The sequence below is a fragment of the Manacus candei genome, unplaced genomic scaffold (assembly GCF_025592945.1).
Source record: "Manacus candei isolate 608988 ecotype Guabito, Panama unplaced genomic scaffold, ASM2559294v1 h1tg000005l, whole genome shotgun sequence".
Taxonomy (NCBI): Eukaryota; Metazoa; Chordata; class Aves; order Passeriformes; family Pipridae; genus Manacus; species Manacus candei.
In genome coordinates, this window is record NW_026138053.1 from 6,575,076 (window position 1) to 6,592,429 (window position 17,354).

The window sequence follows — 17,354 nt, forward strand, 5'->3', positions numbered from 1 at the left end:
AGAAGTCAAATAATAAAAAGACTCTAAGGAGGTTTTTTGGTCTTGCTTTCTGAACGGAATTTTCCTGAGAATGTGGCAGACAAGAAAAGCTCTAAGGAAAAGTACTTGTTTTCTGTAGCATGATCATATTGTAAGTGTACCACATACTCAAAATCCCAGTATCAAAATATGGGGAAAAGAAGGAAAATGAATGGGAAGAGTGAGAGTCTACTACACAAAGCAGTTGGGGAGGTCACCATACAGAAAAGTTTTCTTACCCTGATTTGTTCGTCGTATTTAATAGAACGACCACTCTCCCAGTCAAAGCCAAATCTCATCAGGTGAATCACCAACAGGCTTGGTAAGACCTTAATGCAGGTGCGCTTCACTGTAGTTCTCTTAAAAAGAAACAAGAATATCACCTCTATCTATACATCTCAGGCATTCTGCAGCATCCTTCTATAGATGCACAATGTACAATACAGCCACGGGAGGCAGAGTGTCGATACAATGACTATAATGCATCTACATATGTTAATTTATACAATATTTATATAGAATTTATAGAATATTTAATATTTACAGAATATTTATATTTATAGAATATTTTACTATTCTGCCATCCCTCTAATGTTCCGTCTACAACACCAGTTACCACATAAATTCATAGATTGAACCTTTTGATTATGTCTTCAATGAAGCAAGAGTAAGCAGTATCTAAGTGTGGTTTGCATGACCATGTAATGCTTAAGAAAATACCAAACTACAGCTGAATCTTCTTTCACATATATTAAGAATCAATACCTTTTCTTTGCACTTTTCACAGTAGTAAGCATTGCTTCCTTCCAAAACTTCTCCTCTAACAAACTGATCCAGTGATATTTCCAGGCTTTGACATGAAGTCACACCAAGGTTGAGAGCCATGAAGGCTTCCTCGCGCTCATACCTAAATTCAAGAAGAAAAACAGTCAAGGCATTGACAGAGTAGAACCTACCCAACCTGCAGTAACAAGACATATGCTTAGGAAAGAATATTGCATTTGCTCCACAGCTATCAGAGCTGTGATGCTCACAAGGGCATATGTCCACCTTTTCTAGTGCTATTTTGACCTACATATTTTAGTAGCTATGGGAGCACATAACTTGGTAACTAATGCACCAAATTTAACATTACCTGTGAGGACAGTCCTTGCAGATCTTCTGATCAGAGAAGATTCCTTGAAAAGTATTCTTAAATATTTGGTCTCTTCCTATTTTCTGTTGGAGATGTAAAGTTAGACATCAGTTGGATATACTGCAGGGTGGAAGACCAAGAAATCAACAGGAATTTTAAACTTCTGAATACTATGCAGATTATAAAATAAGCCAAATGGCTCTCTGCCTTCTTCTCTAAAGAACAAAGAGAAAAAAAGGTACCAAGGAGATGCATATAAACCAGGTAAGAAAGTGCTAAGGTTTTTACCTTGAGGTACTCATCCATTTGATCTATAAGACTGGTGAAGAACTCATAAGCATCCTGCTGCTCTCTAACATAAAGTTCCTTATTCCACATCTTGAAAATCTACCATGAAATATAAACACATAAAAAAAGGTGGTTGTTCTCTACATTTAAAAAGTGATTTTTTAAAAGAAATCTGTTATTTTTACATGTTTTGACTTTTTGAAGTAGGACTTACTTTATCTCTAGAAAGTCTGCAATGAGAAAAGCCTGAATAAATGATTACTTTTTTAAGATGAAAAGCTATTTATTCTGAAAAAAAAGATGTAATACCTTCCAAAAGTTCTCAGGTACATAATACTGTAGCTTGCTTTCCATCAAATGACCAAAAAGAGATTGAACTTGATAAAACACATTGTCATCGGGATTGTCTGTATCATCATCAATGGAAAGCAAGGCCTGGAAGAAAACAAATAGCCTTATTAAATTATTTCTTGGTAAAATTATTACTGTAAGTTGACATGACACACAACACTACAACTTATAATTTATTGTGTATATATATTTATATGTACACAGTTGATTTTTATTTTAACAATTAATATACAAATGGTGCTAAGATGAACTTGAAGTTCTAATGAGAGTAATTCTAAAAAGAGGACTTTACTGGATGTTGGACCAATTACCTCTGGGAGACCAGGCTGCATATACAGCTGCTGGAAGACAGCATTCATGTAACAAGTAGCACCACCATTCTTCAGTCCCACAAATCCTGAAATGGAGCGACTATCCACTGGTGGAAGATACTAGAATGATAAATGTATTTTTTTGTCCCAGTAAGTTATAAAAATCATGAAACTCCAACAACATACAATAGCTTTTATAATCACTTTTATATCATAGAATCACAGAACAGCTTGAGTCGGAAGGGACCTTAAAGACCATCTGGTTCTAACCCCCTGCCACGGGCAGAGACGCCTTCCACTAGACCCGGTTGTTCCAAGCCCCATGCAACCTGGCCTTGGACACTTCCAGGGATGCAGCATCCACAACTTCTCTGGACAAGTTGTGCCAGTGCCTCACCACCCTCCCAGGAAAGAATTTCTTTCTAATATCTAACCTAAGCCCACTCTCCTTCAGTTTAAAACCCCTCCCTCTTGTATATGAGCTGTTAAGAACAATCGAATGGAAAACCTGGAATATAAATTCTGAAACATTGCAAGAGTGCTATATTTGGTCATTTAAATATTTAACACATTGCACAAAACTGTGGAAAATGGTCTAAAATGTAATAATCAATAAATGTTGTGATATTTAGGAAATACTTCTTTCTTATTCAGATAATAACAGACAAAGACACACTGGTGTATTTGTTTCTGAGGAAGATAAAATGGTCTGCATTTACTCTTATCTGCTTACTGTCATTTAAAATTGAAGACCATGGAAATTTTATGAATGGAGCAGTAAAGTAAATCATGCACAGTACTCCAAACCATGCTAATACAAATAAAAAAAGGTTTCTTGCTTACATCAAACTCCTTGGTAAGTGCAGGATCACACTGGTGGTGCATAGAAAGCAGCTCTTTTGTAATAAGCTGGAGGTTGGAGGGTGAGCTATCAGCCAGCATTACCAGCACCTCATAAGCAGCCAATCTGCTGTCTGCTGTACTGCACCTGGAAAGAAAACCACCTCTGAGATCTATTTGGTAGATGACTCAATTATTTCTAATTCCAGAAAGCCATATTACTCAGAACAAGCGACAATTAATGTTCAAAAGGAACACTTTAAATAATAAAACACTCCTGAGGGACCACAGAGTGCTATTTTTTTCTTTCTTGGGGAAGGCAAATGGGGAAGAATCGAATCAGAAGAGTGGCTATAGGAACACTCCTTTAAACAAGCATCCTTTACTGACATGGATACACTTGTTAACATTCAGTAACAAAGCAAAAAAAGGTGCCCTAAGAGAAAGACACAGAATTGGTGGCATGTCTGATGACAAACAGACAGATACTCTCTATCATGTAACACTGATGGAGACATAATGACTTATTTGCAGGGAAAGAAGTTTTGAAAGAGCTAAACCAGATAACTTCCTTGCTACAAGAGATGACCTTAAGACCCAAGCTGAGCTAGACCAGTACAAAACACTTCCATCGAGCTCTTTTCAGTGGATCACTGAACACAGTAGCCTTTTCTTCGAAAGGCCAGAGAAAAGGCTTTATTTAGTTAAAGCAAACAAAAGAGCATGCTTGAGATGAACTGCAATGGAGCAAAGCTGGAGCAAAACACTAAGCTATATCAAGTTCCATTCAGTTCAGGGGTTGCTAAATGCTCCACTGGAACCTTCTTTTGGGTGAGGCAGTGAGGATATGCCTGATCCAACTCTAACACCAACTACTCAGTGTGAAGTAAGCAAACCATCTGCAGCAGCTCAAAACTCCACAGGAGCTAAGTTACCCACCCCTTCAGATACTGCATGGCCACAACAGAAGGAGCTGTGTTAGGAAGGAGAAATCCCACTCTTTTTTCCAGTTGATATATTCTCTTATCAGCTATCTCAGGTGAAAGGAGTCTTGCTTGGTGTTAGTTTTTTTACAAATTAGTAGAGAGAAGGGAAAAAGAAAATAGTGGAACTTCTGAGATCTAGGACAAAACCCAATATAAAAAAAAATAAATTTTTACTTTGGATGGAAGTCTTGCTGACTGATTGCAGCGCTGCCTGCTGGGGAATGGCTATTCAGAATAATTCTGGATGCTCGGAAGAGAAAATCATCCAACAATGGCTTAATCAAAGATGAACCTGTAACATAGCAATCCACATCTACTGTTAAAACACTTACCAACAAAAACATTTTATCAAATGTCAAAAGTACTACCAAAATTACTCCTTATAGCTCTGTATCACTTTTGGTGATGTATTATAATGTCTTCACATGTACTGTCTACTGATCATCTGTCAGTGCTATGCAGAATTCACATCAGTCTAGTAAATTTAGAGTAAATAGGAATACTTACCAACCATTTCCTTCTCTGCCCCACAAAGTGAAAGGAGAGTCTTGATGAGCCTCAGGTGTCCTGCTAAGAGGATGTTATCAGCTTCACTGGTCTCACACTCGGCTGTGCGGTTGGGTTCAAAATTGTCTAGCCAGGTGATCTCATCTTCTAACATGGCAGCTGGGCTTATCTTTAGCTGTTCCATTTCTGATGCTGCAAGAGAAGAAGAAAACCCAAAAACATTAGCAGCTCTGGAAATGCAGAATATAAATACAAAGAATTTCAAACAGTTTGGTACTGGTCTGGTTTCGCCCCCAGTGTGTACAAAGTAAACCTTCCACCAAGGAACTTGGTTCACTTTCCAGAAGGAGTGAGCTACTGCTGCAACCTGATGTCAAGAAGAGACCACGCCAGGCATTAACACGGGACCACTGGCAGGTTGCACCAAGTCCATGGAGTAGTAACCCCTCTGTGAAGGCAATTCTACATCCTGCCTACAGAGGGAAGGCAGGCTTGGAAGCCACAATCAGAATGACAGATGTCTGTACATACGTACATGTCAGGTCATCCAGTAACTGACACCTCAGGTCAAAATATTCTGTACACTGGGACAAAAGTCTGAAAAAGGTACAAATAGAAAAAAGGATTAATTTAAAATCATAAACTTTTCTCTAAGCAGTGGTCTTTAAGGCTTGTGTGCTCTGTCCATCTAACCCAAAATAGATACTTCTGAATGTTATGAATAACATTTAATCCCAATTTCTTCCCTCAACTCATAACAATTTTAGTTAGTTATCAGACAACAATAAAACACCAACATGTTTTAACTTCTCAGTTACTCCTCTAGAAATTGCAGGGATGTCTACTTTCAACACTTGCAAAGTCCTAATCCCTTGTGCCTCAGAGCTTCCACAGAGCTACTTGTGATACTTTTGCTTCCTCAAAAAACACACATCTGACTTACCTCTGGTTGATTCCTCTCATGATGCTGGTTGGTGACCAAAGAGGCAGCTGGGCTCCAAGAACAACATTTAGGAGAAACTGGTTTGGCTTTTGCACATCCGGGTGAGCTGATGTGTCTGTCTGACTAAGAGTGTACAACTGGTCACAGGCAACACGACGAATCTGAAACAGTGTCATTGTCAAACAAAAAATTACACTTCTGTTTTGTTAGAAATCTAACAGGAAAAAAATAGACATTGAAAACGTTGTGTAAACCACACTATCAGTTCTGCACCCACTAGCTAGGGTTTCTCCATTTATAGGGATTTGGCAATCCATGTTCGTCTCTGAGTAAAAAGCTCTCATGCTTTATTAAACACAAATTATAAATTCAGATAAGGGGGAAAGATGCAATGACTTTCACGTGAAATAGATGACATATAATGAAATACAGTAAGCATGAAAATCTCTGGATTTTAAAATAACCAGAATAATCTTAAACCAGAAAGAATGAATTTTAGGAGGGCTCTAACACTTGGAATAATTTTTCAAAAGTTCAGAAGAGTTCATTAAATCATACCCAAATCTTTTGAGATTAAAGTTACTTGAAACTTTCCCTAAGGTACTAGTTCTACAGAACTTGTCTCACCAAAAGGAGAATATTTTCTTTAGACTATCCACACCATAGTTCTGTGCACCTCATGAATGCAACAAGCTTTAAGAATGTAATACCTTGCATTTTCTATCATATCAACATTGTAATACAATGCATTTTTTATCAACACAGCACTAGATACTGCAATTAATAACAATTATACAAAGGTGATTCATTCAAACACATAACTGTGGGAATGTTTGTAATGAACATTTTTATGTTCAGACCATATGAAATAATGAGAGCACACACATTTCAGAAGTAACATGTAAAAAGTTTTCAGAGAAAGACTCTCACCTCAGCACTTGGTGATCCAAGAAGTATATCAATGATGAAATCAGCAACACAAGGCAAGTTGTAAAAAGATCCTAGAAGAGAAGAGTACCAGGCTGTCTTATTAAAAGTAATATTTTAAAATAATCAGCTACAATCTTGCATTAAAATACCATAGGACCCAGACACTGAAAAGCAGTAATGGCTATTTGCATATTTCCCCATCTCCTTCCCTCACCACTGACTGCCACAACTATACAACAGCGTTTTCCTCCACCACCAGTGTTTACACTTCCTGTACACAAAGACTCAAGTACTAGACACTATCTATGCAAACAGCAGCACTTATAGAATTATATACTTCAAAGCCAGTGCAAATGTTTATATACTGGCAGGCAGTCAGCTTTCCCAAAACATTTCGTTAAGGCACAGCACAACATGCCTTGTTTCGAAAAATCCCTGTACTTTTTAATGAAATGTTGCATTTTTAACTTGAGCTGTCTCAGCTAACGAAGTTACAGATTTCTAATAATTTTTTTTACTTGACTTCTACTTGCCCAAAAGCCTTCCCCCACCTGACCTACATTCCAAACAGCAAATAATCCAATTCTATTTCATACCTAGCTGCTGACTGCGCAGCTGAAGGCAGGTTACCAAGAGAGACAAGGCCTCTCCAGCAATCAGAGCATCTTTGGTGGACACAGACTGCTGCCTCACACAGATCCCAGCGTGCAGTGCAGTTGGCTCCCCTTCACTTCCGGAACTGCAGTTACTTCCTGCATTAAGAAATGAACAAGTGCATTTTTTCAGGTGTTTTCAGCTTTTGGTCAGTTCTCTGCAATCTAAAAACCTTCTCCAAATGCAACATGAATGTACAACATTTTGATCAGACTTGTATAATTCAGTGATACAATATCTTGAGTTGGAAGGGACCCAAGAGAATCATCAAATGACCATCCAATGAATTCGGTTTCAAGCTTCCAGTGTGTTCAATTAAGATTAAACCAAATGCTTCCTTTAGATTGCTTTAGAGACACAGTTAACCTACCTGAGCTGCTAAGTCTGTTTCGAATCCCAGCAGGAAACAGGGTGTTGCTCTCTTTTATTGGCTGACTGCTTCCCACGAGGTCGAGGCGTCCTGCAGCAGCAGCCCAAGAGAGGCGCATGAAGCAAGCCACTGTGGAAGTGAAATCATTCACCTCCATAGTCTGAAACAACGAGAAACAGCAGTTACTTCTGTGATATTCAACAGCCTTTGTTAACCACAGGGATAAGAGGAATGTATCTTCTGGATTATGTCAAGTTGACATTTGAATTTGTTTTCCTCTGTCTTCTCTACGCAGGTTCAAGGATAATTTTTATTCCCAAGGAGTGATTAGTATTGCTCCTTCCCATTTGGGAAGCACTGCCCAAGAACCTAACACAGCACACTCATCATGTTAACTGTGAAGTTTCTTTCAACTGGACTCAACTTTTTACTGGGTTTTCAAGTAACATTTTCTTAAGGTATTGAACATAAAAATTTCCTTTTTACCTAGGGTACCATCAAGCCATTTTAATTTTTAGTGAGCTATTTAAAACAAAAAACTTATCCAATTCTTTTTAATTCAAAGCATCATGGACTAGGTAAACACAAGTTCAAGCAGGAACTTTGTCCCTTCTATTCACAGAAAATTACCAGGGATAAGATCTTGGACTTAAGTGTTACTGAAAATAAACAACAAGTAAGATTTCTGTGTAGAACTATTTCTGGTAAGCACTTTTCAGATACTGTTTCCCTTTTACTGCCAAAATAATTTATGAGAATATGTTAAAATTCAGATCAAGACCAGAAGAGAGACTGATGGTCAAGATTTTCAGAGATTTTTAAATGGAGCCTGGGCAAGAACCTGTAGAAAAGGCAGAAGTTACACAGCTGTCACTGGAGACGACACTGCTACATCACCACCAACATCAAACACTTCCTTACTTGTATGGCAACTCTTGCTGCTGGTATGATTTCTTCTACCCTAATGGAGGATCTATCAGACACGGAGAGCTGTCGGTAGGATGACTTCTCAGGTGTTCCACAGATGGACATCTGCCTACTTGCTTGTCGGCTGACATTACGGAAGGGGCGTGAGGACAATGCTTCTACCCCATCCTTAATGAAATCCTCATCCAGTAAGGTAGGCATTGTCTGACCAACCAGCAAGAACCTACATTCAAAGAGCAAAAACCTTGGGCTTATTTTTGAATGCTCACAGCAAGTGAATGAAACAGAACTCAAAGTACCAATTAATCTTAAATATTACATGCTGCATGCTAAAAGCCAAGAAAGCAGCACTTTCTCTAATGAAAGGCAATTACATACCTTGCAAGTTGCAGGCAGATGGAATAGACTCCTTGTCTTGTTTCATAGTCTACCTCTGATGGGATGGAATCTCTCTGCATCACATTCACCACCAAACTTAAAAACAAATCAATAAGACAGACTCCATTTGCAAATGTTTTACATTAGGAGAGAGCTGCAATTAATTTATCTCTGTCCTTCCCTCCACCCATTCAGTCAGCTGAGTAGCAGTTCAAACTGACAAACTGGCATCTTTGGATGACCAACATCTTAATTTTCCCCTCCTGTATCTAGAGATGAAAGCTTTCTGCTCCTGCTGGAAAATGCTTCAGGATCTATGGGTCAGAGGAGAGTGGTGGGTAGAATTACTAAGATCAACGTACACTTGACAACTCACACACAATAAGTAGTGTCAGGTCTTCCAAACACTCACACTGTGCCTCATCTCTTATCTGAAGGGTATGAATTTTGGAGACTGTAATTCCAAATTTCATTTGGTTCCCACTGCATGTTCTCTGCTTTGACTGCTTAAAATGTCCACTGGTATCTACACAGGACAGTGTAATGGACATGCCTGCAAATTTGAACTGAAACACTTAAATGTCACTAAACTATCCAAATATCAACAACTATTGGTGAAGCTGCACTTCACAAGCTTATTTGTGCCTATCTTGATTTTGAGGTTTAACATGTATTCTGTGACATTACTATAATAGCTACAGCAGCTTTTCAGACACTGGATAATGAAAAAGAAACAGCCTTGGGTGGATTTTTTTCTCTGAAAAAGAAGCTGATAGGTGTATTAGTGTGCTAGTGTGGAAGTCAGAAACCACACAGAATTGCTAACTAAGTGAAGCATTATAGATTGAGTGAAGGTTTTGAAATCTAACCTCAAACCTCCTGCTCTGAGGAAGTTTTCACAGAAAGACTTGGCGCAGTTTCTTGCCATTTCATCATCTGCAGTTGGCATCAGCTTGGAGCTCAGAACCTACAATAAATGAATAAATAAGCACATGTACACCACCACCACTCCTAGTGTTCTCATGTGCTGAAGGTTAAAAGTATTACAGAAAAAAATCCAGCACAAATGAAGCAATTAACAATACACTTACGTGAAGCTGCAGTCAGTAAAGAGAAATCATTAAAATATTCAGGATAACTATGGCCATTATAGATATTTATTCTATATCAAAGAGCATTTTGTTCTCATTACAGTTTATTGTTAGGGGAAAGGACAAAGTATGTACTCTAGCACATGGAATATTCTTTTCTGGTTCACTTGGTGCTCCTTAAAAGCCTAAATTCTTCCTGTTTCTAGGTTTTCAATTGACAGTATCCCATAAACACCCTACAGATGGCTTACTTATTGATTCATGCCTTTTAAAACATAATTGTATTGCTATTATTCAGGTGGTTCTTTTATAAAAGATGGCTCAGGTAATTCAAGAGGCCTTATGAACAAAACCTCCTGTTTTAAATCAGTACTAAACTTCATAGAGTGCAATGATGCTCAGAAGCGTAGCCATAAAGGAAGTTTGTGGTCTCAGGAGGTTTGTGGGTCAGATCTCATGTGCATTTATAATCAATTTCACTTCATTTTACATAAAGAAAAAACCAAAAAAACCTCAAAACTCCCCAAACCCTCTAGCTCCTCCCAAAAATCCCAGACACTCCCCAGAAGTTATTTACTTTCTTTAAAAGACTCTTTGACATGTACAGTCAACAGTGCTGCACGTGGGCAAACAAAACACATCTTTTCCAGGTTCACAGGTCAGAAGCACAGTTTAAGAGTTCCAGCCATGAAATCTTATCACAACATTACATGACATAACCCTGAACATCTGCAATATTCAATTTTCATCTCTTTCATATGTTCTGCAAATTTCCTGTGCACATTTTTTCAGAAAGTAGTTCAGACTGGCTACCATATTTTCAACAGATCACCGGCTGAGAGGGTAAAAAAGCTCATTATCCTTCTCTTGACAGAAAGCCATCTTCCAATTGGCTTGACTGGACTTGAGGAACAAGCCCACTCATATAATCTACACATCTAATCCAATTTACTGCTTCTCATCCCTTGCCAGAAAAGCAAGTAATTTATTACTTGCTTTTATTATTTTCTCTGGCTCAGAAGCAGCAGATAACTGTGTCTTCATACTGCAATATAATCTGCCAGTTCAACCAGACACCCTTGATGTGATATGTTAAACCATTTGCTTTGAGTTGTAGAACTTGTCAACATATTTCAAAGACATAATCAAATATCTTTCATTCCAGTTGTACAGAAAAGGGGGAATTCTAACACAGGGGTGTGATGACAGTGTAGGAAGATGAAGAGCTAATATTAGACTGTGGAAACCTAAAGGAAAGCAACTACAAGGAAATTCCTACAGTAATCTTGGCACACCCTGGGAAGGCAAGAGAATAATTTTGTCTACTGTTTTGGAAGCAGCTGGCAATTGATCCTCCAACCTCAAGTTGCTCAAACCAGATTTGTAATGGGCCCTCATAAACAGTGGGACCTGTGAGTAGAACTAGAGACTGTCCAGCTCTTAGCATGCAGAGTATGGTGTCTTAACAATGACAACAGCTAAACTCCTACCCCCTTTAAAATCCACGATCTAAACATTTGGAGAGAGGTTTTTACTGGGTCCAATCCAGGTTTTTGGTTAAAGAATTTAGGAAAATGCTTAGGGGTAATAAAGTTGTATGTATTCCACTCACTCTACATACACAGCTAAAACAGGCCAGAGGCTTCTCAGTAAAAGCCCTGAGCATTTGGATAGTGATATTTCTTCCCAGTAAAAATACTCCTCCTTAGCTTCTCCTTAGAATATGGCAGACTTATCCAGCACTGAAATTAGCATCATTTTTCTTACAAATTGAATCAAGCAAAACCAGTAAAACCAATCAAACTTAAAAATTAACAGGAGTTGTTGTTTCAGGGACAAGTTATATATATACATACACATATATACACACACACTAAAAATCAGATATTCAGAGTTCTGGAAATTCAAGCAGGAATTTTACAAAAACAGTAATGATTTTGTTATTTCTTTGTTCCTTTCCACTTCAGAATGCTCCTTCCACCTTGCAAATCACAGAAAGAGGGGCCTGGTTTCTTAGCAAAGTCTCTAAAGGGGAACTTTTTAGCCCTTTCATTCTGTGTAGAATTTATCACATACATAAAAGCAGACTATGGCATTTTGCATTTTGTATAATGACCCCATCACAGTGGACTCCTGCCCAAGAAACTTAGAAATACTTAAATTTCAGTGCTCAGAATCACAAGTAGAAAGAAACAAATTTGTTTTCTTACCTCCAAATTGTAGAGCACTCTGAAGGTGGACATGCCTGGAGCAAAAGATCTGAAAAGACTTTCTAGTATTGAACTAGCACTGGGCTGATGTTGGTGTTTTGAAGACAAGGATGGTGATTTTGAGGACTGAGAACTGGATTCTGACAGCAGTGTTTTCTAGGGGGAAAAAGCCACAGAAGAAATATTTTGAGACTCCTGTGTTTTGCTGTAATTGGCAATACATTTCCTATAATCCCTATAATAACCCTCTCACCTCTGTCTGCTTGAAAATAAGTCAATAATCCTTAACATGAGCATTATTTTGCAGTAGAGTTTCAAACCCTTTGTGTATTATAATCTGACAGGGAATTTAAGATACCTGGCAGTAAAACCCATTTTGTGAAGCTCACCAAGATTAGTTATTGTTTAATCCATACCTTCCTTCCCAGGGAATCAAGCTGATCAAGAGCCTCCTGAATAGCTGGGTCAGTGGGAATCAAGAGCAGAAGTTTCCTCACTCGCAGTGTTATCCTGAAAAGTTATCAGAAGTTACTTGCACAAAACAGGAGCTCAGCCACGCTGTGGCCTGGTGGATGACTGCACACTGTAAAGTAAGCTCTTCAAACTGTGCAGTGTGAGCAATTTTTCAATATTTAGTAACCATTTAATTTGCTTACCTTGGCTCCTCTAGATTGGCAAGCTGGTAAAGCATATCGAACACATTACACACGAGAGCCATGACTACTCCAGGTAGGGATTTCTCCTGAGAATTAAGCAGAAATAAAAAGGTCTTTTTCTCCCCTTTCTCTTGCAAGTAAATTTAAGAGAGTTCTTCACTGAAGCAAATGATCCATATGCCAATCTGCCCCACAGAAATCCCAGCTACTGTCTAGGCTGAGAAAACATTTGAATTTTTATATTACCTCATTTTTCTTTTAACAATCAAGTTTTGAAATCAACTGTTAGTTAGGGTTGACAAACAAAATAAAAGCAGACCAGGAGTGGTCTCAACATGCTGGTTGATGCTTCTTAGTTTATTTTCATACTGTGGCTTTATGAATACTGAAAATCTGTGTATTTGTCAAGGGTAGAGATATCCAATCTCAAAATTAAATTGGATGGGTTTTGTTTATTTAAAAGACCCTGCAGAGATGAATAAACACCAAACAAGCTACAATAGGTGACAGATTATAAAGTTTGCATGCATAAGGGCAATTGTGTATTTAGATGATTTGTTTCAATTGCAGTTTGAAAGCAAAACCAGATTACTAAAGACTGGATACTCAGCTGATGTGAACGGTTTCTGTCTCATCTTACTGGAACTCCTACAGTCTCCCCCAATTATTTCCCCCTTCAGGCACAATCTGAGGGAAGGCTTCAGGCTGTACCTGTTCCATTGCATATGATGAACTAAACACACTACTGCTGTTGCTGGAACTGGTTGAGGAATCTGCAGAGCTCCCTGATGGAGTCCCACTTCCTGATGTTTTTACTGTAAGGATTTGTTCATCAGAGAAGCCCAGCTGGTGGAGTAGTTTCTGATCTTTGTTTACTGTTAACTGCAAGAAAATATTTACCATTTAGTTCTGGAAAAGACTCAATTTCATAAAGAATGGGAACTCTTTATAGTTAACATACCAGGCTGTCATTGGCAAATATCTGTATATTATCCACAGGTGAATTCAGCATCTTTGCTATCTTCCACCTGACGCTCCCTACAGTTTCATTGCTATGAGCCTGTAAAATTAAACAACACTGGATCAGTAAGTCTGTTCAAGCAGTAAATGCCAAGAGAATAAAACACAAATCTTCCATTTAAGTCTTCCTGGTCCTCTGCATAGGGTGGTAAAGGTATTGTCTATAAGAGAACGACAGGGTAGCACAGCAGAGAAATGCTCCAACACCCACACTAAGCCAACAACTTATTTTTCCCATTCCAGAATGATGATCAAAATACATTTAGTCTACAGACACTTCCATATACAGACTTTTAACATTTTCAAGTAGAGTTTTCAAGTTTGGAGTCCTTGTAACCATCCTTCTCTGTTCAGTTCAGGCATAAAAACCCCCATGAGTAGCTACATGATCAACAGCCTACAAGAGTAGCTACATGATCAACACACATACCCTGTGCACACCCACCTCTATGGTAAAGGTATCTTTGGTAGACTCGTATGTAACATTAAGTGTTAAAAGATGTCCATGGAAAGAGGCACCATGAGGTAGAATAGTTCGGGGAACTGAGTAAAGGTCCTACAGGAAGAGAAGGATCACAGTAAATGCCACCCTTGAAAACAAAGATATTTCTGTGATAATAGGTACCTAGGGCTTAATACGTTTAAATAACTTTTATTGTTTTTAATACTGAAAGTTGTGTTCTTAGCCCTGCCTAGTAAGAAATTACACATCTTACCTCTATTGTTATCACGTAACGCTCTGCCAACAGCAGCAGTCTTTCAATTATTACAAGTTTAGTTGACCTAAAGAGAAACAGTGAAAACAAGAGTAACTTGTTTCAGAGATTAATTTTCAATGCCCACAGGTAACTACCATGAATTGGCTGTTTTAAAACATAACTCCTTAAACATGGAGTTAATTCAGTAGAAATTACCTAGGCCAAGAAACTTATATTATACTGCTTGAGATGTTTCCAGCTTCATGTTTCTAAAGGACCCACCCTATGCTCATATATTTAAAATACACACATATTTAGGTATGCCTAAGGTTTAACTAGAGGTTGAAAAACCATCCTTTTTCTCTTCTCATTTAAAAAGAACCCAAACCAAACCAACTGCCCCAGAAGTATTACATGTCTAATAGGCTGGTAACAGCCTGTGGGTTTTTTTTTGGTTGGTTGGTTTTGGGGGACTGGAAGCAGGGTGCTGGTTGTTTTGTTTTTTTTTTGTCTGACTGGTTTTGGTTTAATTTGTTTCTTGGGCTTTTTAAACACAGGTTTTTCAACCTGAAACTCAAATTGCATTGTAATTGGAATATTCAACTGAAAAACCACCAGAATATACAACTACCAACTATTAAGAACTTTATTAGCACTCAAAAATTATGTGGGTAGCAGATGGGAGCAAATGTCTCCTGTCATATTTATTCTTGGACAGATAGGCCTACCTGTAAGGAGACTGAACTGAGGTTGCCACCGTAGGCATAGCAGTTGCTGTAAGCATTTTTGTAGCTCTTGTCACAGCATGTGTTAATGTTGGACCACCAAGTGCAGAGCTGGCTGCCTACAACACAAAGTACAAGTGCTGCTTTACATGGACAATCAGTATGTCCTGGAAAACTAAGAGGACAAAAAAATATTTGTGGAAAGAAATTTTTTCTTTAAATGGAATTATCATGGACAACTATTCTTATTCCAAGATACAAAACCAAAAAGATGTAGGTACAAGAACAATTAAAATTTGTCCTTTACCTCTAATCGCGTGTAGCAATCAGCAATGAATTTCTTGTGCAGTGATACTGAATCCTAAAGATAAAATGTACAAATTAGTTAGATCTTAAAGCAGAATCATAAACTGACAGAACCCTAAAAATTACACATTTGAACATGCAGAATATCAAGGCTCTATGAATGTCAAAGCACTTTCATGTACACATATATGCCTACCTTTTTCAGTCTAGGAGTTAGATTAATATAGCTGTAATTTATTATCAATTGAATAGCTTCATTGGCAATTTCTTCATCAGGTGACTCCATTGCAATCTTCCAAATGAAATCCATTCCTATTAATTCCAGTTTTTCTACACTCTACACAAAAAAGAACAACAGTAAAGCATGACTGGATTTCTTACACAATAGTGAGTTGCATCACAGGGACAAAACAGTCTTCTATCTGCTGGAAAAGCATCTTTTGACTGAAACAATATCTTTTCCAACATGCTGCCAAACTTTGGCACAGTGCAAAGTGAAATCAACAGCTGCACATTTGTATACTTATACAATCTCAGTCAAACAATTGAAAAATTAAAAAGTTTAAAGGTATGGAGAAATTCAATCTAGAATGGAATTTGTTTCAAAAAAGTCAACACAGTAACTAACCACACAATAAACCATCACAAAATCTGCTATGATACTTGGCAAAAAATTCTGCACTTGAAGTAAGTTCTCTGTGATAAAGATCTAAAATGCCTATGGAAAACTACTTAACATATAACCATTAATTTAACAAAGACATTGAAGGATCAGAGTTAAAAATTATAGTAGCTTAGAATTTGAATATGGTAAGCCTAACTCTTATGCAAAGAAGAAAAATAAAAAATAATTTCAAAAAAGAGTATTTCCATCCTAGGGAGAAGCAAAAAACACACACACTAGGATTGAGGATTATTATAAAAAAGTAGTTAACTCATTCCTCCTGCAAAGTTTTAAAAGCTACAAACCAGCTTCCAGCTACCAATTGCTGAATTTTAACTCTTGAAATTAACTGTCAAGTTTCAGTTTCAGAATTTAACAATGTTAATGCCAGGACAATCTACATATTAATACAAACATGACCATGTCAAACAGCTGCTCAACAATCCTTGTCTCACCATCTCCCATCCACAAGAGGCCACAGGTTGTACACAAGAACAAACTCGCCAGAACACTCACCAGCTGAGTTCCTTGCCTCTTCAGTCGATGGTCACAAAGGTTCACATTTTCAAAGAAAGTCTTAAATAAACTAAAACCTGAAAGTGAAAAAGAGGTGCATATTTTTATTCAGGTCAGGCTTAGCTTCTATGCTTTTTTAAAAAAATTAAAATAAATACCAGAGATGAACTTTTCCCTCTACAAGTGCTAAACCTGAAAATTACAGAAAAAGACCCCTCTATTATATTGATTTATAGAACTAGTTAGGTGTTTAAATTGAAGGCTCAGGAAGCAAATTTCTGGTATATATCTCAAAACTAATCTGTAGGTCCCTATCAACTCAGAATATTTTGTGATTCTGTTGACGAAAGCCATTTTCTTACCATTCATAGTAATTTCGTATGATTCCAGTTTAAGAATCTTCTCTTTGAAGAGCTGTTGCTGTACATCACTCTCCAGATCATGCTGTCCTTTCGTAAACCACTCAAAGCACATCTGTGAATGAAAGGCAGATGTATTTTTACCCTACTGTCATGTCAAATATTTTAGTTTTATATAGCAAACGATGTCAGATATCACAGTAACTCATCATCCTACAGAAGTTTTATCTACAATAAGATGTTCAAAATCTCATCTCCTGGTACCTCACACATTACAGAGGCTGTCTTGCAGCATTAGGGTACTTCATAGTCATCTTTCACCCAAATAATGCTGAATGTCTCTTACGACTGCACAAACCTGCACATAAGCCTTTTCAAACCAACATCTGTACACCTGCAACTAGTATTCTGGCCAACGTCCCTCCTCCAGTCAAATTTCATGATAAAAGAGCATCCTAGTTGTAAGTGAAC

The 17,354-nt window shown here is 37.7% G+C and overlaps 1 protein-coding gene across 2 annotated transcripts in view; it reads right to left on the reverse strand.

The window, feature by feature from the left end:
* Positions 1 to 17,354, reverse strand: part of USP24 (ubiquitin specific peptidase 24) — a 62,569-nt gene that overhangs the window by 16,603 nt on the left and 28,612 nt on the right. For both annotated transcript variants that reach the window (XM_051800926.1, XM_051800916.1), the window contains 29 exons: positions 16,887 to 16,998; positions 16,525 to 16,601; positions 15,541 to 15,681; positions 15,346 to 15,399; positions 15,042 to 15,157; positions 14,332 to 14,398; positions 14,061 to 14,171; positions 13,557 to 13,655; positions 13,307 to 13,477; positions 12,596 to 12,681; positions 12,356 to 12,449; positions 11,940 to 12,095; positions 9,508 to 9,605; positions 8,639 to 8,734; positions 8,255 to 8,483; positions 7,334 to 7,493; positions 6,906 to 7,061; positions 6,310 to 6,380; positions 5,380 to 5,540; positions 4,972 to 5,033; positions 4,437 to 4,628; positions 4,104 to 4,221; positions 2,947 to 3,091; positions 2,104 to 2,223; positions 1,751 to 1,876; positions 1,442 to 1,540; positions 1,154 to 1,236; positions 784 to 925; positions 258 to 377 (listed from right to left, as the gene is read on the reverse strand). In XM_051800926.1, the coding sequence (XP_051656886.1) occupies positions 258 to 377; positions 784 to 925; positions 1,154 to 1,236; positions 1,442 to 1,540; positions 1,751 to 1,876; positions 2,104 to 2,223; positions 2,947 to 3,091; positions 4,104 to 4,221; positions 4,437 to 4,628; positions 4,972 to 5,033; positions 5,380 to 5,540; positions 6,310 to 6,380; positions 6,906 to 7,061; positions 7,334 to 7,493; positions 8,255 to 8,483; positions 8,639 to 8,734; positions 9,508 to 9,605; positions 11,940 to 12,095; positions 12,356 to 12,449; positions 12,596 to 12,681; positions 13,307 to 13,477; positions 13,557 to 13,655; positions 14,061 to 14,171; positions 14,332 to 14,398; positions 15,042 to 15,157; positions 15,346 to 15,399; positions 15,541 to 15,681; positions 16,525 to 16,601; positions 16,887 to 16,998 (3,462 nt within the window). The remainder of the gene's footprint in view (positions 1 to 257; positions 378 to 783; positions 926 to 1,153; positions 1,237 to 1,441; positions 1,541 to 1,750; positions 1,877 to 2,103; positions 2,224 to 2,946; positions 3,092 to 4,103; positions 4,222 to 4,436; positions 4,629 to 4,971; positions 5,034 to 5,379; positions 5,541 to 6,309; positions 6,381 to 6,905; positions 7,062 to 7,333; positions 7,494 to 8,254; positions 8,484 to 8,638; positions 8,735 to 9,507; positions 9,606 to 11,939; positions 12,096 to 12,355; positions 12,450 to 12,595; positions 12,682 to 13,306; positions 13,478 to 13,556; positions 13,656 to 14,060; positions 14,172 to 14,331; positions 14,399 to 15,041; positions 15,158 to 15,345; positions 15,400 to 15,540; positions 15,682 to 16,524; positions 16,602 to 16,886; positions 16,999 to 17,354) is intronic.